Source organism: Aotus nancymaae, unplaced genomic scaffold (assembly GCF_030222135.1).
Source record: "Aotus nancymaae isolate 86718 unplaced genomic scaffold, 86718_ANA_hifiasm-v0.15.2.pri h1tg000006l, whole genome shotgun sequence".
NCBI lineage: Eukaryota > Metazoa > Chordata > Mammalia > Primates > Aotidae > Aotus > Aotus nancymaae.
Window position 1 is genome coordinate 38,770,479 of NW_026988417.1, and position 22,419 is coordinate 38,792,897.

The following is a 22,419-nucleotide window of genomic DNA, read 5'->3' on the forward strand; positions in this document are numbered from 1 at the left end:
AGTGAGACTCAATCTCAAAAAATAAATAAATAAATAATAAGCTGTGCATGGGCATGGTGTCAGGTCCTGTAATCCCAACCACTCAGGAGGCTGAGACAAGAATCGCCTGAGCCTGGGAGACAGAGGTTGTAGTGAACCAATATCATGCCTCTGCACTCCAGTCTGGGCAACAAAATATATTATTAAAATAATAATATGCCGGGCGCGGTGGCTCACGCCTGTAATCCCAGCACTTTGGGAGGCTGAGGTGGGTGGATCACGAGGTCAAGAGATCGAGACCATCCTGGTCAACATGGTGACACCCCGTCTCTACTAAAAATACAAAAAATTAGCTGGGCATGGTGGCGCGTGCCTGTAATTCCAGCTACTCAGGAGGCTGAGGCAGGAGAATTGCCTGAACCCAGGAGGCAGAGGTTGCGGTGAACCGAGATCGCGGCATTGCACTCCAGCCTGGGTAACAAGAGCGAAACTCTGTCTCAAAAAATAAAATAAAATAAAATAATAATAAAGCAAAGATTACATTTGTCAGTGGAAATCAAAGATTGGCTGGGCACAGTGGCTCATGTCTGTAATCCCAACACTTTGGGAGGCTGAGGTAGGTAGAATGCTTGAGCCCAGGAGTTCAAGACCAGACTGGGCAACGTGGCAAAATCCTGTCTCTACAAAAAATACAAAAATTAGCCCAGCATGGTAGTGTGTACTTGTAGTCCCAGCTACTGGGGAGGCTGAGGTAGGAGGAACACCTGAGCACACTGAGATCGAGGCTGCAGTGAGCTATCACCACACCATTGCACTAGGCACCAGAGTGGGACTGTCTCAAAAACTGATAAATTGAACACAAATTAGCTGTTTATAAAAACTGATTAACAAAGAATTCAAATTTAAGTAACTAACAAACACAGTACTTCATATACTTTTCATGGGACAAAAAGAACTGCAAAGAAATCCTGTAAAGGATACTGGTAAAGTAGATCACAATTTAGTTTGTACTTACAGTAGAGTAGTACAAATAATCTTATAGAAGAAGACAGAAATATGGAATGGAGGAAGCTTAGAAAGTACTCTGTGCTGGAGTTCAACTGGAGGTTACAGAATGAACTCATGATTGACTGACTGATTAAATTAAGTTATATGAATAAAGGGGCCCTATATACTGAAAGGGCCTGAAGAAATTGTATCCTAATAGCAATGCAAGCCAGAACCAGTGGCTCATGCCTGTAATCCTAGCACTTTCGGAGGGTGAGGTGAGAGGATCGCTTGAGGCCAGGAGTTCCAGACCAGCCTTATCAACTTAGAGAGGCCCCCCCGAAACTACAAAAAAATTAAAAATTACACGGAGGGGGTTTACACCTGTAGCCCCATCTACTCCAGAGGCTGAGACAGGAGGATCACTTTAACCCCAGAGGTGGAGGTTGCAGTGAGCCGAGATTGAGCCACTGCACTCCAGCCTGGGTGACAAAGCAAGACTATATCTCAAAAAATAATAATAAAATATGGCCCACCACAGTGGTTCATGCCTGTAATCCCAGCACTTTGGGAGGCTGAGGAGGGCAGATGACCTGAGGTCAGGAGTTCGAGACCAGCCTGACCAACATGGTGAAACATACAAAAATTAGCTGGGCATGGTGGTACACACCTGTAATCCCAGCTACTCTCAAGACTAAGGCAGGAGAATCGCTTGAACCTGGGAGGCGGAGGTTACAGTGAGCAGAGACAGCACCACTGCACTCCAGACTGAGCAAGACTCTGTCTTTAAAAAAAAAAAAACTAATGATAAAATAAAAATAACATAAAAATTTAAAAGTGTACACATGGTTAGTATACTCTGACTTGTCACAAGAGCTCCTGTGGCAGACTAATGATGGCTACAAATTCTTTCCTACTTCCATTGAGAGGTAAGGCCCATCTTTTTTCTCCCCTTGAATGTGGGCTGGGCTATGACAACGGTACTTTCTTTTAACCAACAGAGTAAGGTAGAGGTGATAATGCTGTTTCTGGACCAAGTACTGGCAACCTCCTCCATGGTGTCTTGGAACCCAGAGCCCAACTAGTCTGCTAGAAAGACTAGGTGGAAAACCCTAAAACTATATCCTAGAGAAAAGAGCCCAGCTGAGTCCAGCCTTTCAGCGGTTCCCACTAAGGTATCAAGTGTTTAAGTAAAGCCACTGTGGATCCTCTAGACCAATCCAGTCACTAGCTGAATACCAATGAGTAAACCAAACCCTGCCTGAATTCCTGATCCACAAAACTGAGATAATAAGAAAAGTTGCTCGCAATAGCTAAAAGGTGGAAATAATTCAAGGGTTCGCTAACAGAGAAACAAAATGTGGTACATACATACAATGGAATATTATTCAGCTTTAAAAGGGAAAGAAATTCTAACACATGCTATAATACAGATGAACCTTAAAGGTATATGTTAACTAAAATAAGCCAATCACAAAAGGACAAATATTGTATGATTTCACTTATTTGAGAGTAAGGCAATCGCTTCTGAGCCTTCTGGCTAAGATAAAGTGGAAAGTAAGTCAAATTCATCTAGACAAAAAACAGAATGGCAGTTGCCAGGAGCTGGGGGAAGGGAAAAATGAGGAGTTAGTGTTTAATGGGTAGAATTTCAGTTGGGGAAGATGAAAAATTCTGGAGATGAATGGTGGTGATGGTTGTACAATAATGTGAATGTACCTAATGCCAAAGAACTGTACACTTAAAAATGATTAAAATCATAAATTTTATGTTATATATATTTTACCATAATAAAAATTTTTAGGCGGGGCGTAGTAGCTCACGCCTGTAATCCAAGCACTTTGGAGGCAAAGGCAGGCGGATCACCTGAAGTCGGGAGTTCAAGACAAGCCTGACCAACATGGTGAAACCCCGTCTTTAAAAAATAAATAAATAAATAAAAAAGAAAAAAAAATTTTTTAATATCTTTTAAAAAGTTTGTTACACTAATTTTTTTTTTTTGGCTTTTTTTCCTTTTTGTGGAGAACGGGGTCTTGCTATATTGCCCAAGCAGGTCTCGACCTCCTGGGCTCAAGCTATTCTCCTGCCTCTGTCTCTTTAAGAGCTGGAATTACAGGCGTGAGCCACTGCGCATGGCCAAAAAGTTTGTTACAGAGCAAGAGACAACCACAACAGTTCCTCTAACAAACAGAAGTCTGAAATAAGAACTATACTGCACTAAGCCTCCTTTCACAAATGTATATTGGCTATCATTTTAGGACTTGATTTTAAGAGATCTTGTTTCTCCATTTAATTTTTAATGTTCTGAGCAGAATCTTCTACATTAATACAAATATTAAAATAAAATATATAAACAGATTTAGGGTTGAAATTATATAATTAATTACATGCAAAATTATCAGACTGTATGGCAATAAGGGGTAAATAAAAATCATTCACGGAAGTAAAAATAATTAGAACTAGGCCGGGCGTGGTGGCTCAGGCCTGTAATCCAAGCACTTTGGAGGCCAAGGCGGGAGGATCACCTGAGGTCGGGAGTTCAAGACCAGCCTGACCAACATGGTGAAACCCGTCTTTAAAAAAAAAAAAAATTAGAACCAAACCAAGTATTTCGGGGGTCCCCCTGGAGGAAAGGAAAGGAAAAGAATTATGGCCTTCCTGCCCTTAATCTATTCACCACTTCTAACAAGCCAGGTTTGTGAGGAAAAGAGGATCCCCTACCTTAAATCAAGCCCACTATATCCTAATTCCTACTAAATCATCAAATAGGCCAGATGAGAATGGTTGATACAGGAAAGATTACAGAAAATATAAGGAAAATATGCCTGGTGGGAGCCAGGCGTGGTGACTCACACCTGTAACCCCAGCACTTTGGGAGGCAGAGGTGGGTGGATCAAGAGGTAAAGAGATAAAGACCGTCCTGGCCAACACGGTGAAACCCCATCTCTACTAAAAATGCAAAAATTAGCTAGGCATGGTGAAGCACACTTGCTGTCCCAGCTATTCAGGAGGCTGAGGCAGAAGAATCACTCAAACCCGGGAGGCAGAGGCTGTAGTGAGCCAAGATCGCACCACTGCACTCCAGCCTGGTGACAGTAAGACTCCGTCCCCTCAAAAAAAAGGTTAGCCGGGTGCAGTGGCACACATCTGTAATCCCAGCACTTTGGGAGGCCAAGGCTAGCAGATCACGAGGTCAAAAGATAAAGACCATCCTGGCCAACATGGAGAAACCCCATCTCTACTAAAAATACAAAAATTAGATGAGTGTGGTGGCATGCACCTGTAGTCCCAGCTGCTTGGGAGGTGGAGGTTGCAGTGAGCCAAGATCGTGCCACTGCACTCCAGCCTGGGCGACAGAGCGAGACTCCTCAAAAAAAAAAAAAAAAAAAAAGTTTTACAGAGAAGCTGGAGAGACAAACCAGTATGGATAAATGTAATATTGCAACTGTAATAGTGATATGAAGGACTTAAAGACTATATAATGTAGACTCTTAAAGACTTCACTTAAGAAGTAATGAATGAGTGACAAATGAGCATATGGGCTATGTAATGTGAGGAATCTGTCTAGTCCAAAATAAACATAGCATATTCAGGGAACCGACAGAAGACCAGTGTGGTGTCTGACATAACAAAAATAGGTAAAGTAGTGCCCTGGAAACAGGAATTAAAAGTTCTAGTATGCAAAAGCATATCTTAGCTCTTTCAAAGACATACTCTAAGAATTATTTTCAATGAAGCTTCAAAGTTTCACAATAGTTTCTCTCAAATGTTTTTTTTAAAAAAAAAAAAGGCTGGGCACGGTGGCTCATGCCTGTAATCTCAGCACTTTGGGAGGCTGAGGCAGGCAGATCACAAGGTCAGGAGTTCAAGACCAGCCTGGCCAACATGGTGAAACCCCGTCTCTACTAAAAATACAAAAATTAGCTGGGTAGGGTGGCATGTTCCTGTAATCGCAGCTACTAGAGAGGCTGAGGCAGGAGAAGTGCTTGAACCAGGATCCAGAGGTTGAAGTGAGCCAAAATCACACCGCTGTACTTCAGCCTGGGCTACAGAGCAATATTCCATCTCAAAAAAACAACAATAACAACAACAACAACAAAAAAAACGCTGTTATTTTCCTCCCTACAAAAGACCAAACTATCTCTCATTGATTCTCTTCACAGTTCACTTTACTGTCTTCAACTACATGATAAAAATCATTAACTTTTTAGTTCTACTTAGTTTAGATTCCTTAGAAGAAAGCAGCTATGGCCGGGCGCAGTGGCTAACGCCTATAATCCCAGCACTTTGGGAGGCCGAGGCCGGCGGATCATGAGGTCAAGAGATCAAGACCATCCTGACCAACATGGTGAGACCCCATCTCTATTAAAAAAAAATACAAAAATTAGCTGGGCATGGTGGTGCGCACCTGTAGTCCCAGCTACTCGGGACGCTGAGGCAGAATTGCTTGAACCCAGGAAGCGGAGGTTGCAGTGAGCCGAGATTGCGCCATTGCACTCCAGCCTGGCGCCTGGCGACAGAGTAAGACTCTGTCTCAAAAAAACAAAAAAACAAACAAACAAACAAAAAGGAAGCAGCTATATAAAAACCAAAGTAAATATGGTATTATTGCCCCATCTCTCCCACTAACCTGCTCTGCGACTGATTTTGGTAAAGGTTATTTGGACACTTTGGCCTAACTTTTTATTATCTGTGAAGTAAGAGTGAGAAGACAGAGTGAGACCCTGTCTCAAAAAAAAAAGTTTGTTCTTTTATTTTTTTGAGACAGGGTCTCACTCTGTCATCCAGGCTAGAACACAGTGGTACAATCACAGCTCACTGCAGCCCCAACCTTCCTGGGCTCAAGTGATCCTCCCACCTCAGCCTCCTGAGTAGCAAAGACTACATTTGCATGCCACTACACCCAGCTAATTTTTGTATTTTTGTAGAGGCAAGGTTTTGCCATGTTGCCAGGCCACTCTCAAATTCCTGGGCTCAAGCGATCCTCCTGCCTTAACCTCCCAAAGTTCTAAGATTGAGATTACAGGCACGAGCCACCACACCTAGTCTTGTTTCATTCTTAAAAACTGATGAGAAGAGACCTACACACCTCTGAATTCCTTTGACTGAGATTGTACTTGCCTTTAAGTTCTTTTTTTTTTTTTTTTGAGACAGAGTTTTGCTCTTGTTACCCAGGCTGGAGTGCAATGGCACGATCTCGGCTCACCACAACCTCCGCCTCCTGGGTTCAAGCAATTCTCCTGCCTCAGCCTCCCGAGTAGCTGGGACTACAGGCACGCACCACCATGCCCCGCTAATTTTTGTATTTTTAGTAGACATGGGGTTTCACCTTGTTGACCAGGATGGACTCGATCTCTTGACCTCGTGATCCACCACCTCGGCCTCCCAAAGTGCTGGGATTATAGGCGTGAGACACCAGGCCTGGACTAAATTCTTTTTTTTAATGAGACAAGAGTCTCACTCTGTCACCCAGGGTAAAGCGCAGTGACACAATTACGGTTCACTGCAACCTCTGCCTCCTGAAGTTCAAGTGATTCTCATGCCTCAGGCACAGGAGTAGCTGGGATTACAGATATGTGCCACCACGCCTGGCTAATTTTTGTATTTTTAGTAAAGACAAGGTTTCACCATGTTGGCCAGGCTGGTCTCAAACTCCTGAGCTCAAGTGATCGATCCTCGGCCTCCCAAAGTGCTAGGATTACAAGCGTGAGCCACTGTATCTGGGTTTAAGGTCTCTTTATATTTGTATGGCATTTGAACATTGTTGCTATGTTATAATAATAAACTCCTGAATTTATAAAATTACCAATAACTAAGGTTCTAATAAAAAATCAACTACATTTCAAAAATACTTAAGTATTGTTAAAAATCTACATTTCCAATAAGATGCAGTACGTTAAACAGGGATCCCCTGTCAATGCATTTGTAAGCCAGGGAGGGGGGTTCCCTAGGAACCCCCCCAAAAAAAAAACATTTAAAAAAAATTAAAAAAAACAGCAACAGGGATTGCTAGTAAGTAGAAAGTCAAAATAGAAAGGAAGGCAGAAGGAATACAAAATCAAAAGAATTTTTCAGAAAAAATTTTGGCAGTAGGACATTAAAGTTGGTTGATATGAATGTTAATTTTAACTTCCAAAAGAACTCCTAACAAATGGATAATCCAACTCAATGCTCATTCTCGATTGGATTGTATGTCCATTTATAGTTAACAGTACTTCTGATAATGTTTTCAAACAGAAAATGTATGTAAGTAGTCATAACTTCCCCACCACACCTTAAAAAAATAAAATTGACACAGGGTCTCACTATGTTGCCCAGGTCTGAACCTCCTGGGCTCAAACGATCCTCCTACCCCGGCCCTCAAAGTGCTGAAATTACAGATGTGAGCCACTGCACCCAGCCACAACTTTCCACTTTTTAACCAAATTATCCACCACTAGAATTCAAGTTTTCAATATTCCTAATTTGAAAACTTGACAAAAAGTAAAGATCCACAAATTGTTTAAGTTTTATATTTCATAACTTCTCACTCTCAAAACAGTGTAACTTCTACAACAATCCATCAAGCACCCCAATTTATGTATAATCTTTAGTATTAAGATTTGTTTTGTGGTTTTTTTCCTTTTTTGAGACAGAGGTTTGCTCTTGTTGCCCAGGCTGGAGTGTAATGGTGCAATCTCAGCTGACCACAACCTCCACCTCCCAGGTTCAAGCGATTCTCCTGTCTCAGCCTCCCGAGTAGCTGGGATTCATGTGCCACTATGCCCACCTAATTCTGTATTTTTAGTAGAGATGAGGTTTCTCCACGTTAGTCAGACTGGTCTCAAACTCCCAACCTCAGGTGATCTGCCCACCTCAGCCTCCCAAAGTGCTGGGATTACATGCATGAGCCAATGCACCCGGCACAGGACTTTTTTTTTTTTTTGAGACGGAGTCGCCAGGCTGGAGTGCAGTGGCGTGATCTCGGCTCACCGCAACCTCCGCCTCGTGGCTTCAAGTGATTCTCCTGTCTCAGCCTCCAGAGTAGCTGGGATTACAGGCATGCGCCACCACGCCTGGCTAATTTTGCATTTTCAGTAGAGACGGGGTTTCTCCATGTTGGTCAGGCTGGTCTCGATCTCCTGACCTGGTGATCCACCCAACTTAGCTTCCCAAAGTGCTGGGATTATAGGCATGAGCCACCACACCAGGCCAAGACTTATTTTAATGAAAGCGGCCAGGCGCGGTGGCTCACACCTTTAATCCCAGCACTTTGGAAGGTGAGGTAGGTGGATCATTTGAGGTCAGGAGTTAGAAACGAAACTGACAGACATAGTGAAATTCCACCTTATTAAAAAGAAAAAAATACATGGCCGGGCACGATGGCTCACACCAGTAATCCCAGCACTTTGAGAGGCTGAGGCAGGCAGATCACCTGAGGTTAGGAGTTCAAGACCAAACTGGTTAAACATGGAGAAATCAGCTGGGTGTGGTGGCACATGCCTGTAATCCCAGCTACTCAGGAGGCTGACGCAGGAGAATCGCTCAAACCTGGGAGGCAGAGGTTGCAGTGAGCGGAGATTCCGCCATTGCACTCCAGCCTGGGCAACAAGAGCAAAAACTCCATCTCAAAAAAAGAAAAAGAAAAAATTAGCCAGGCATAGTGGCACACACCTGTAGTCCCAGTTACTTGGGAGGCTGAGGCAGGAGAATCGCTTGAATCCCGAGGCTGAGGTTGCAGTGAGCTGAAATCACACCATTGCACTCCAGCCTGAGCGACAGATACCCATCCCAAAAAAAAAATTGGGCTGGGTGTGGTGGCTCACACCTATAATCCCAGCATTTTGGGAGGCCAATGTGGGCGGATCACCTGAGGTCAGGAGTTTGAAACCAGCCTGACCAACATGGTGAAACCCCATCTCAATTAAAAAATAAAAATAAAAAAGATTTGTTTTAATGAAAGGAACTGTTGTCTTATTCCTTCCAAAAGGCAACAAATTGTAGAAGCAACTTAGTTTTGAAAGCTAAACCATAGGAATATTTTAAATACTGTACTCATTAAAATGCAACATTAGATATATTTACTGTGCTCCAAGAGAAAGAGGGCAAAATCATTCCCTAAAATACATTTTGCCAAGTTGCCCAAGGTGGAAACATTGACAACAATATTGTTTCCCTTACCTCCCACCAATTCTGATTGATTCTAACTCTGAAAAGTCTGTTAAATCATTTCCTAGTCACTATTACCAAAGCCAAAGCCCTGCCTAAAGATTTCAATGTCTTTCACCCAGACTACTGTTTACAGTTTCCTAGCTGGACTCACTGCCTCTGGTCTATTCTTACTCAAATCATTCCCTACTCCAATCTAGCACCAATTATGACAACCAAAATGTCTCCACCATTGCCAAACATCTCCTGGAGGTCAAAGTTGCCCTGACTGAGAAGCACTGCTTCAAGTTGATCCTACAAGAAGATCACTTAGCCGGGCGCGGTGGCTCAAGCCTGTAATCCCAGCACTTTGGGAGGCCGAGGCGGGTGGATCACGAGGTCAAGAGATCGAGACCATCCTGGTCAACATGGTGAAACCCCGTCTCTACTAATACAAAAAATTAGCTGGGCACGGTGGCGCGTGCCTGTAATCCCAGCTACTCAGGAAGCTGAGGCAGGAGAATTGCCTGAACCCAGGAGGCGGAGGTTGCGGTGAGCCGAGATCGCGCCATTGCACTCCAGCCTGGGTAACAAGAGCGAAACTCCGTCTCAAAAAAAAAAAAAAAAAAAAAAAAAAAAAAAAAAAAAAGAAGATCACTTATTTGGTAAGATTCTGGCCACAATCTATGTCAGTGACACAGAAACCAAAAAAAACTAACCAACATAAGGTTGAAATTTAAAACCTTAACCTTCGGGCTGCCATGCTTAAACGAAATTAGCTGACACCTCATAAAAAGAGCCGTAATACTCTTAAACTCCTTTGAACGTATAGATTTAAAACATCTTACTTTAAGCCTCAATTTTGAAAAGTCAGTACCTTCTGTCAAAGTTTAACCACACTATATACATATTTAAGCTTCTGGATACTAGAAAATTGTGCCAATTTTTAAAAAGGACTTTGCGCTTTAATCAATCCCCCTCACAGGCTGAAACTAGGAAACTTCTAAGGCAAATTCCTGCCTACATTTAGGTTTGCAAGCCACTTTGAACAGTATTCTCATTAAATATCTCCAGAAAAAAGCTAAAAACACAAATTCTTATGCTTGAAAACCAGTATTTTTTTTCTTTTAAATCCCACTCTTTTAAAATTTCTCACAATGGTTATGTCCCTAGAAAACTTACTCAAAGATGTAACAGAGATACAACAATACCTTTCAGAGGGGGTAAGATATCTGAAAAACTTGGAACTCTAAAAGCCAGACCGAGCAGAGTAGCAATATCACAGGACAAAGCACCTCCTACCAAGACATCCAAAGAGCGAACAATCCGTCCAGACGCTTACCTTCAGGCGTTTGATCATCTCGTCGGTGGTGATCTTGTCTGTAATCTCTTTTACACCCGGAGGGTAAGCGATCTTCCCGTCGGCACTCACGACGCCACAGAGGGCAGTGGCAGGCTTGGGCTGCGCGGTGAAGTCCATCCTGGGGGACAACTTTTCGTTCACAGTCCTCTACCGGCCTCTATCGGTCAGAAAACCAAAGTTCAGCGGGAAAGCGGCGACTTTGTAACCTCTTTTTTCATTTCAAATCTCTCTAATCTGGAAAAGGCCCTTTATCCCCGGAGGCCGGGGACCCGGCAGCGGCCCCACCACCCGCTCTTTCCCGGGGCTCGGACCCAGCCAGCCCGGGGCTCACGGGGCTTCCCGGTACCAGTCACCGCGGCCGCGGGAGGCAGCGAACAGCTCCAGGAGTTTACCATTCCCCCTTTCACAATGAAATCCACCCCCGAACACCAAGGTCCGAAGTTTGGCGGCCCCGGGAGGCTGGTAAGGACCCTAAGGCCCACACTCGGCCGGAGGGAAGCGCCGAGTCCCGCCCGGCTAGTCCTCTCCAGGAAAGCAGACGCGAGGCCTATAGGGCTCGGCTTAGGCCGCAAAACTACGGAGCGAGCGGACCCACGCGCAGTGGCAGCTCCCGGGAACAAAACGCCCTTGCCCGGCCGAGCCTCGGACCCGGGGCAGTCCCCGCCGCGCTGCTGCCCCTCCCCGGTTCCGCTCCCTCACCCCCGAGGGAGGGGAAAACAAACCGCCCTCCACCCCCAGCCCCACGCCAGGAAGCGGCTGACGCGGCTCCGCACTTCACATTTTGTTCCTTCAACTTCGGCTGAGGGACCCCAACGGTTTCTCTGGCTCCCTGCCGCTTGGCGCCGCCGGCACCGCCGAGGCCTTCCCGGCACCCCCGGGCGGCCCCACCGGGCCTCGGACCAGCGGCCCCCCCTCTGTCTCTCCTTCCGTCCCCTCCCTCCAGCAGCCGAGGGCGGGAGCCGAGCCGCCGCCGCCTTTACCTCCTCCTCATGCGGGCGGAAGGTGCATCGAGCGCCCGGGCCTCTGTCAGGTGGTTGCGCCGCCGCCCCTCGTCGGGCTGCACACAAAGCGGCTCCGCGGGTCCCGCCGCCGCCGCCCGCCCGCCCGGGAGCGGCGCTGGGGCTGGCGGTGCCGAGGAGCAGCCGCCGCGGGGGGAGACGCGGGGCGAGTAAGCGCTGGGCGGGGAGACAGTGCCGCTCTCCGTCTGGCCGAGGAAGAGCAGCCTCCGAGAAGGCTCCTCCGGGAGCGTGTGTGCGTGTGTCCGCCCGGGACCCCCGCGGCCTGCCCGCCCGCACCTCGCGCCAGCCCGGGCAACCGACTCGGACTCGGACGCCCCTCGCAGTGGCGCGCGCCCTGCCGTCCGTGCCCCGGGAGCCGGCGCCTCGCGCACACACCAGCCGGTCACGCGAGCGGCGCGAGAGCACGCGAGAGCAGCGCGCGCTCCTCGCTCCCTCCCCTTCCTCCGCCGGCCGTGCATCCGCCTCCCTCGGGCCCGAAGCGGCCGCGCGCAGGGCGGACAGCGCCGCCACCCGGTTGGCGCCAAGTCCTGCCGCGCTGGACGCCTCGGGGAGGACCCGACCCGACAGGGCTTGGAGAGGAGGAGCCCGGGTGGCGGGAAGCGAGCCCAGGTTCCCGCGGCCCTGCAAGGGCACGCAAGGCAAACAGCGCTTTATCTTCCGCCGCGGGGATGAGCTGGTGACTTTTGGGGGTCTTCATGAGGGACGTAGACGGAACTGGTTGGCAGGTGATTAATTGCTTGGTGAAAATGAAATGATTTCCGCCCCAGGGAGAGATTTGCAAAGTAAAGGAAAGTTGTGCAACCCGGCACTGCGTGAGCAGCTCACTCTCGGGTCTTCTGACAGCCTTTCGAGTTGCCCACCTTCCTTAGATTTCTGAAGTTAGTATTTTGAAAGCTACAAAACATGAAAATAGCATTGGGTCGAGTCGTTCTCAAGGTATGGTCTTTGGGCCACCAGGCCTCACAATCACTTTGGGTACTGGCTGAAAACGTACGTCTCCAACTTCAAACATTAAAAAAAAAAAAAAAAGGCCGGGCGGTGGCTCACGCCTGTAATCCCAGCACTTTGGGAGGCCGAGGCGAGTGGATCACGAGGTTAAGAGATCAAGACCATCCTGGTCAACAGGGTGAAACCCCGTCTCTACTAAAAATACAAAAAATTAGCTGGGCATGGTGGTGCGTGCCTGTAATCCCAGCTACTCAGGAGGCTGAGGCAGGAGAATTGCCTGAACCCAGGAGGCAGAGGTTGCGGTGAGCCGAGATCACGCCATTGCACTCCAGCCTGGGTAACAAGAGTGAAACTACGCCTCAAAAAAAAAAAAAAAAAAAAACCAGGATCTCTGAGAGTGGAACGCAGAAATAAGCATTTGCTAATTAGTTGGGTGCATCTTGTCAATAAGGAAGAACTCATTTTCTTTTTTTTTTTTTAGTGTTTTAAACTTACCAAGCATTAACGTTTTCTGCCATCCAAAGGAAAACAACTATCAGGTAAAAACAGTGCACACAGGAGTGTTTGAGCAATTTAATGTATATAATTGAAACAAACGCAAGAACATACACTCAACTATTTAAAAAAAATTAAAAAGATACACAAAATTTCCAAAAAGGAAGTTGAAAAAAGGATACAATAATATGAAACTGACCACTACCGTAGTTTAAAATGATATTTGACTGTTTATTCAAATTATTCTTGATGGATACCCATTGGTCTATTTTTTCCCCACATCTTTTAAGTCAGCTTAAAAATAGTAAAGATACTTCAACTCACTGACTTGTTTTTGAGGTATTACACGAAGGAGCGGTCATTGAGAATCTGACACTCCACGGTTGCTTTTTTTTGCTAGAACTCTGCCAAAAAGTCAGTGCTTTGTTCTTGGGCATTTACAGTACCAGGCAGAATCCATTTTAAATTGTCCTCATCCAAACTGTTAAGTGGACCAAAAGTAGCTCTCTTTTTAGCCTCTCCCTATCAATTTTGATATTTCTTATGCTTAAATAACTAAAAAGCAATGATTTTATTTTTCATTCTCTGCAGTAGCTTGCTTATTATTAAATGGAGTTTCATATATGTACATAGGTTTTATTATTTATTTTTTACATTTTTTTTTATTTATTGAGACGAAGCCTCACTCACCAAGGCTGGAGTGCGGTGCTGTGAGCTCGGTTTACTACACCATCAGTATCGCAGGCTCAAGCAATTCTTGTGCCTCGGCCTCCCAAGTAGCTGGGATTACAGGTGTGCCACCATACCCAGCTTTTTTTTTTTTTTTTTTTTTGAGACAGAGTCTCCCTCTGTTGTCCAGGCTGGAGTGTGGTGGCATGATCTTGGCTCACTACAACCTCTGCCTTCCAGGTTCAAGCAATTCTGCCTCAGCCTCCCAAGTAGCTGGGATTATAGGCACCCGCGACTATGTCTGGCTTATTTATTTATTTATTTATTTATTTATTTTTGAGACGGAGTTTCGCTCTTGTTACCCAGGCTGGAGTGCAATGGCGTGATCTCGGCTCACCGCAACCTCCGCCTCCTGGGTTCAAGCAATTCTCCTGCCTCAGCCTCCCGAGTAGCTGGGACTACAGGCGTGCGCCACCATGCCCAGCTAATTTTTGTATTTTTAGTAGAGACGGGGTTTCACCTTGTTGACCAGGATGGTCTCGATCTCTTGACCTCGTGGTCCACCCACCTCGGCCTCCCAGAGTGCTGGGATTATAGGCATGAGCCACTGCGCCAGGCCTAATTTTTTTTTTTTTTTATAGAGACAGGGTTTCACCATTTTGGTCAGGCTGGTCTTGAACTCCCGGACCTCAGGTGATCCTCCCGCCTTGGCCTACAAAGTGCTTGGATTACAGGCGTGAGCCACCACACCCGGCCACCACCTAGCTTTCTTCCCCTCTCAGTGCCCAAAACAATGCCTTATATTGTAGGCCTCTTTAAATAATTGTTTCACAAATGAAGGCCTGCCCTTCTGGTGGACCTTAATTTGTTTGAGGAGAGATAGATCAGAATAACAATAATAGATGTATATGAAAATAAAGTAGGGAAGAGAGGCCTCACATCTGTAATCCCAGCACTTTGGGAGGGGGAGGTGAACAGATCATTTGAGGTCAGGAGTTCCAAAACAGCCTGGCTAACATGGTGAAACCCCATCTCTACTAAAAGTACAAAAAATTAGACCAGGCACGGAGGCTCGCTCCTGTAATCCCAGCACTTTGGGAGGCCGAGGCAGGTAGATCACCTGAGGTCAGGAGTTTGAGACCAGCCTGACAAACATGGTGAAAACCTGTCTCTACCAAAAATACAAAAATTAGCTGGGCGCACTGGTGCACGCCTGTAATCCCAGCTACTCGGGAGGCTAAGTCAGGAGAATTGCTTGAACCAGGGAGACGGAGATTGCAGTGAACTACTGCACTCAGCCTGGGCGACAGAGTGAGACTTCATCCAAAAAAAACAAAAAAAAAAAGAAAAGAAAGTAGGGAAGAGAGAGAACAGATCACATATAGCGTTTTAGACCTCTGGGAGAAGTGTGGCTATCCTCTGATTGAGATGGGGAACCGGACTGTTTTAAGCAAAGAGGTGATTGATATATGTCCTGAGTTAGGCAACCTTGGTCAAATTGATTAATCCTTCTGTCCCTCATTTTCTTCATCTGTAAAACAAGGATAATAATAGTATCTACTGTAGATGATTATTATGAGAAATAAGGCCGGGCGTGGTGGCTCACGCCTGTAATCCAGGCACTTTGGAGGCCAAGACAGGTGGATCACCTGAGGTCGGGAGTTCAAGACCAGCCTGACCAACATGGTGAAACCCTGTCTTTAAAAAAATAATAATAAATAAGAAAAAATTTTAAAAAAAGAGAGAGAAATAAATCATTTAAATTTTTTTTTCTTTGAGACGAAATCTCACTCTGTTGCCGAGGCTGGAGTGCAGTGCTGCAATCTCGGCTCACTGCAACCTCTGCCTCCCAGGTTCAAGCGATTCTCCTGCCTCAGCTTCCTGAGTAGCTGGGATTACAGGTATGCGCCACCATGCCCAGCTATTTTTTGTATTTTTATTTCTTTTTTCTTTCTTTTTTTTTTTTGAGGCAGAGTCTTGCTCTGTTGCCCAGGCTGAAGTTCAGGGGCACAATCTTGGCTCACTGCAACCTCGGCCTCCTGGGTTCAAGCAATTCTCCTGCCTCAGTTTCCTGAATAGCTGGGATTACAGGCGCCCACCACCACACCCTGCTAATTTTTGTATTTTTAGTAGAGATGGGGTTTCACCATGTTGGTCAGGCTGTTCTCAAACTCCTGACCTTGTGATCCACCCCCACCCCTTGGCCTCCCAGAGTGCTGGGATTACAGTGTGAGCCACCGTGCCTGGCAGATATTTTTGTATTTTTAGTAGATACTTCTTTCACCATGTTGGCCAAGCTGGTCTTGAACTCTCGACCTCAGGTGATCTGCCCACCTTGGTGTCCCAAAGTGCTGGGATTACAGGTGTGAGCCACCGTGCCCAGCCATAAGTTAATATTTGTAAAGTGCCTAGAATAGTAACTGGCATATACTAAGCTCTACATAAATTTTTTTTCATGAACTAAAAGAATATTCTAGCTGCTAGGTTGAAAATAGCAGTCGATATGCAAATGTGGAAAGGCCAGGCGCCGTGGCTCACGCCTGTAATCCCAGCACTTTGGGAGGCCGAGGCGGGTGGATCACGAGGTCAAGAGATCGAGACCATCCTGGTCAACATGGTGAAACCCCGTCTCTACTAAAAATACAAAAAATTAGCTGGGCATGGTGGCACGTGCCTGTAATCCCAGCTACTCAGGAGGCTGAGGCAGGAAGAATTGCCTGAACCCAGGAGGCGGAGGTTGCAGTGAGCCGAGATCGTGCCATTGCACTCCAGCCTGAGTAACAAGAGGGAAACTCCGTCTCAAAAAAAAAGATAAGCTAATGTGGAAGAAAGGTAGCCAGGTATAAGACAACTATGAAAATCCCAAGGAGAAATGGTAACAAGAACCATTTCTTAGGATAATAGCTAATAGAGGTCATGGCAGTAGAGGTGGTGAAAAGTAACAGAAGAAAAAAAGAAGAGACAAGAAATCAGGGATGACTCTGAAAGTTTTGGGCCTGAGTAACTAGAACCACTATCCAAGATAGTGAGGACTGTATGTGGATCAGATTTAGGGGCTAAAAGAAAGACATCTATGCTATCATACAAGTTAATTAAACAGTCACTGAGCTCCTATACTGAGTAAGACATTCAACTAGGGAATGAGAGAATATGTAAATAGGCCAGGCATAGTGGCTCACACCTGTGATCCCAGCACTTAGGGAGGCCGAGGCAGGCAGATCACGAGGTCAGGAGTTCGAGATCAGCCTGATCAACATGATGAAACCCCGGATCTACTGAAAATACAAAAATTAGCCAGGTGTGGTGGCACACACCTGTAATCCCAGCTACTCAGGAGACTGAGGAAAGAGAATCGCTTGAACCCAGTAGGTAGAGGTTGCAGGAGCCAAGATCGCACCATCCTGCAGCCTGGGCGACAGAGACTCCATGTCAAAAAAAAAAAAGAGAGAGAAAAAACAATGGAAGTAAATAATGAATAACAGGTTGTGCAAAATTTAAAGGACTAAAGTCAAGGAAGTTATTTCATTTTGTTTTATATTGTTTTTTTGAGACAGTATTTCCCTCTCACCCAGGCCGGAGTACAGTGGCATGATCTGGGCTCACCACAGCTTGGACCTCCAGGACTCAAGCAATCCTCCCACATCAGCCTTTGGAGTAGCTGGCACTACGGGCACTCACCAGGATACCTGGTTTATTTTTGTATTTTTTGTAGAGGCAGGGTCTCACTACGTAGCCCAGGCTAGTCTCAAACTACTGAGCTCAGGTGATCTGCCTGCCTAGCCTCCCAAGGTGCTGGAATTACAGTCGTGAGCCACTGCTCCCTCCTGGCTCCTGTTTTTGCTCTATTTGAGGAAGGGTCTCACTCTGCCCAGGCTGGAGTGCAGTGGCACAATCAGGGCTCACTGCAGCCTTGATCTCCTTCCTGGGCTCAAGTGACCCTCCTGTCTCAGCTTCCCAAAGTGCTGGCATTACAGGTGTGAGCCACCGAGCCCATCCAAGAGAAACATTTTCTATTATTTATAGCCAGTCAAATGTCATTATGGCATGGTGGCTCATGCCTATAATCCCAGAACTTTGGGAAGCCGAGGCAGGCAGATCATGAGGTCAGGAGTTTGACACCAACCTGGCCAATATGGTGAAGCCCTGTCTCTACTAAAATACAAAAATTAGCCAGGCATGGTGGTGGGTTCATGTAGTCCCAGCTACTCGGGAGGCTGAGGCAGAAGAATCACCTGAACCTGGAAGGCGGAAGTTGCAGTGAGCTGAGATCGTGCCACTGCACTCCAGCCTGGGAGACAGAGTGAGACTGTCTCAAAAAAAAAAAAAGCCATTATATAATACTAGCAGATTGTTAAGTACTTGAACTTAACAAGTTTAACTGGAAATGTAACCAAATTAGAACTGGTAGCCAACAGTATTTGACTTTTCTGAGAGATGTGCCAAGGATTTGCGCAACTTTTGCCTTATAAAGTTTTCCAAGTCGGGGTTAGGGATTAAAAAAAAAAAAAGTTTTCTGGCCGGGCACAGTGGCTCATGCCTATAATCCCAGCACTTTGGGAGGCCGAGGCGGGTAGATCACGAAGTCAAGAGATCGAGACCATCCTGATCAACATGGTGAAACCCCGTCTCTACTAAAAATACAAAAATTAGCTGGGCGTGGTGGCGCATGCCTGTAGTCCCAGCTACTCGGGAGGCTGAGGCAGGAGAATTGCTTAAACCCAGGAGGTGGAGATTGTGGTGAGCCGAGATCGCGCCATTGCACTCCAGCCTGGTTAACAAGAGCGAAACTCCGTATCAAAAAAAAAAGAGTTTTCCAAGTAATTCCAGAAACTGAACAGTTCTTGGAATGTGGGCTACCTAGATAAATACAGTTTTGGAAAAACTCTACCTAGAGTTCAGTTATGCAGAGACTTGTCTAGAGACTAAAGAAAATTAAGCCAAGTCTGCAGGAAATTTAAGGACTAACTTCACCTTCTAATCATAACTGAGATTTCTCAAAATTTTCAGGATATAGGAAGTTTCTTGTTAATTTAATTCTTTGATAAATTGAATTTAACCAGAAAACTCCTTTTCTTTCCACTCTTTTGGAAGTATTTCTAGAATACATCAGTTCTTTTTTCAGTCTTTAGAAAGCATAGGATAGGCTGGGCACAGTGACTCACATCTGTAATGTCAGTGAGATAAAGTACCTAAAACTGCTTAGCACGGTGCCTGGCACATAATATGTGCTTAATAACTGTTATCTACTATTGTTAGCATTACTCATATTATTGCCATTATTGCTGTTAGTTCTTTTTGGTTTCAAGGAGCAAAGGAAATGAACTCAAGCTAGCTTAAGTATGGAAAAAAAAATGTGTGTGTGTGTATATACATATATATATATATATATATATATATATATATATATATATAAAATCATCATCATATGTATGATAATGATATCAGGGGTGCCTCATTGAACCCAAGTAAAATTACAGCTAAACTTCAAGAAAGGAGTCAAGTAAGAACTGAAAGATGATATCAGGAATACATTCTACTCCTAATTTCCCTCTGAACATCTCCTTCATTCTTTTTTTTTTTTTAGAGATAGAGTTTCTCTCTTGTTGCCCAGGCTGGAGTGCAATGGCATGATCTCGGCTCACTGCAACCTCTGCCTACCGGGTTCAAGTGATTCTCCTGCCTCAGCCTCCCAAGTAGCTGAGATTACAAGCATGTGCCACCATGCCCAGCTAATTTTTGTATTTTTAGTAGAGACGGGGTTTCACCATGTTAGTCAGGCTGGTCTTGAACTCCTGAACTCAGGTGATCCACCCACCTTGGCCTTCCAAAATGTTGGGATTATAAGTGTGAGCCACCACGCCCAGCCCTTCATACTTCGCTGTTTAAAAAGAGCCCCTTCAGGCCAGGCGTGGTGGCTCACACCTGTAATCCTAGCCCTTTGGGAAGCCGAGGTGGGTGTATCACCTGAGGTCAGGAGTTCAAGACCAGCCTGGCTATCATGGTGAAACTCCATCTTTATCTATATATATATATAGATAGATAGATAAAAGCCCCTTCTAGCTGGGTGCAGTGGCTCACTCCTGTAATCCCAACACTTTGAGAGGCCAAGGTGGGCAGATCACAAGGTCGGAAGTTCGAGACCAGTTTGGCCAACATAGTGAAACACCATCTCTACTAAACATACAAAAAATTAGCCAGGTGTGGTGGTCTGTGCCTATAATCCCAGCTACTTGGGAGGCTGAGGCAGGAGAATCGAGTGAACCTTGGAGGCAGAGATTGCAGTGAGCCGAGATAGCGCCATTGCACTCCAGCCTGGGCAACAGTGCAAGACTCCGTCTCAAGAAAAAAAATAAAAAAGAGCCACTTCTTTGCTTTTCAGTCCACATGACACACAGTACAGGATCACCTCTCATTCTTTGTTTGTTCGTTTGTTTGTTTTTGGACAGAGTCTTGGTCCGTCATCCAGGCTGGAGTGCAGTGGCACAATCTCGGCTCCCTTCAACCTCCACCTCTCAATTTCAAGTGATTCTCTTACCTCAGCCTCCAGAGTAGGAACTACGGCTCCCACTATCATGCCTGGCTAGTTTGTTTGTATTTTTAGTAGAGAAGGGGTTTCACCATGTTGGCCAGGCCAACTCCTGGCCTCAAATTGATCCACTGGCCTTATCCTCCTAAAGTGCTGGGATTACAGGTGTGAGCCACCATACCCAGCTACCTCTCATCTTCTGAGTTTACATCTACATCTTAGATAGCCCAGACTAAACTAGAATCTCTTAGTCCAAATATGAAATGCCAAAGACAATAAATGGAATTCTTCTTTCTTTTTCTCATAGAACTTACCATCTAGAATACAAAATAATTTACCCATTTATATTGCTGATTATTTATGGTTTGCCTCTCCAGATGTGCATGCCTGGTTAATCAACTGGGACCAGGTGTGCAGGGTCATGTCTAAAACATGAGGCAAATCTCCATTAATGAAATGGGGAACCAATAGCAATTTCCAGAGAAAGGAAGAATCACTGGGTTATGCACCAGATATATCCTCCAAAAGATCTCTACCAAAGTTTTTATCTCTGTTAAAGTAGCACCAACTTGTTGTCCTTTATATTACACACACCCAGCATTCACAGTGTACCCACCAACCTGTTAAAAAAAATCTCTCTGAGCATCACATTTAATTATTTAAGTAACATTTTCAGAGTTTGACTTTTTTAATCTTTTTGTTTTTGAGACAAAGTTTTGCTCTTGTTGCCCAAGCTGGAGTGCAATGGCGCGATCTTGGCTCACTATAACCTCTGCCTCCCAGATTCAAGAGATTCTCCTGCCTCAGCCTCCAGAGTAGCTGGGATTACAGTCATGTGCCACCATGCCCAGCTAATTGTGTATTTTTAGTAGAGAAGGAATTTCACCGTGTTGGTCAGGCTAGTCTCAAACTCCCGACCTCTGGTGATCTGCCCACCTCGGCCTCCCAAAGTGCTGGGATTACAGCTATGAGCCACCACACCTGACCACCCAGCTAATTTTTTGTATTTTTAGTAGAAACAGGGTTTAACCATGCTAGCCAGACTGGTCTGGAACTCCTGACCTCAGATGATCCACCCGCCTCAGCCTCCCAAAGTGTTGGGATTACAGGCGTGAGCCATTGTACCTGGCCCTTTTTTAATCTTAAAAACCTGACTGGATTTTTTAATCTTAAACACCCTGCACTTTGGGAGGCCAAGGCAGGCAGATCACTTGAGGTCAGGAGTTCCAGACCAGCCTGGCCAACATAGTGAAACCCCATCTACCAAAAATACAAAAATTAGCCAGACATGGGGGCAAGCACCTGTAATCCTAGCTGTTCACTACTCAGGAGGCTGAGGTGGGAGGATTGCTTGAGCTTGGGAGGCGGAGGTCCTAGTGAGCCGAGATCATGCCACTGCACTCCAGCCTGTGAAAAGAGTGAGACTCCACCTCAAAAAAAAAAAAAAAATCAACCAGTAGATTGAGTGCAGTTGATCACACCTATAATCCCAGCACTGTGAGATGCTAAATCAGGCAGATCACTTGAGCTCAAGAGTCTGTATATATATGATAATCATAACAATGATGGCCGGGCGTGGTGGCTCACGCCTGTAATCTAAGCACTTTGGAGGCCAAGGCAGGTGGATCACCTGAGGTCGGGAGTTCAAGACCAGCCTGACCAACATGGTGAAACTCCGTCTTTAAAATAAATAAATAAATAAATAAATAAAATAAATTTTTTTTTTTTTTTTTTTGAGACGGAGTTTCGCTCTTGTTACCCAGGCTGGAGTGCAATGGCACGATCTCAGCTCACCGCAACCTCTGCCTCCTGGGTTCAGGCAATTCTCCTGCCTCAGCCTCCTGAGTAGCTGGGATTACAGGCACGCGCCACCATGCCCAGCTAATTTTTTGTATTTTTAGTGAGACGGGGTTTCACCATGTTGACCAGGATGGTCTCGATCTCTTAACCTCGTGATCCACCCGCCTCGGCCTCCCGAAGTGCTGGGATTACAGGCTTGAGCCACCGCGCCCGGCCAAATAAAATTTTTAAAAAAGAAACAATGATAATGATGCAGCCTAGGGAACATGGCAAAATGCCATCTCTACAAAAAATACAAAAAATCAGCTCGGCTTGGTGGCACAAGACTGTGGTTCTGGCTACTCTGGAGGCTGAGGTGGGAGGATCATTTGAGCCCAGGAAGGTGAGGCTGCAGTGAGCTGACATCATGCCACTGCACTCCAGCCTGAGCAGCAGAGCAAGACTCTATCAAAAAAAATAATAAAATAAAATTTAAATGTAGACTCTGCTTGTGATGATTAATTTTA

The 22,419-nt window shown here is 45.5% G+C and overlaps 1 protein-coding gene across 2 annotated transcripts in view; it reads right to left on the reverse strand.

Annotated features, from left to right (window-relative positions):
* Positions 1–11,882, reverse strand: part of PDS5A (PDS5 cohesin associated factor A) — a 156,322-nt gene extending 144,440 nt beyond the window's left edge. For both annotated transcript variants that reach the window (XM_064366510.1, XM_064366508.1), the window contains exons 1-2: positions 11,437–11,882; positions 10,436–10,613 (exon numbers count right to left, since the gene is read on the reverse strand). In XM_064366510.1, coding sequence (XP_064222580.1) covers positions 10,436–10,573 — 138 coding nt within the window. In that variant the 5' untranslated portion in view covers positions 10,574–10,613; positions 11,437–11,882. The remainder of the gene's footprint in view (positions 1–10,435; positions 10,614–11,436) is intronic.
* Positions 11,883–22,419: the final 10,537 nt, after the last annotated feature.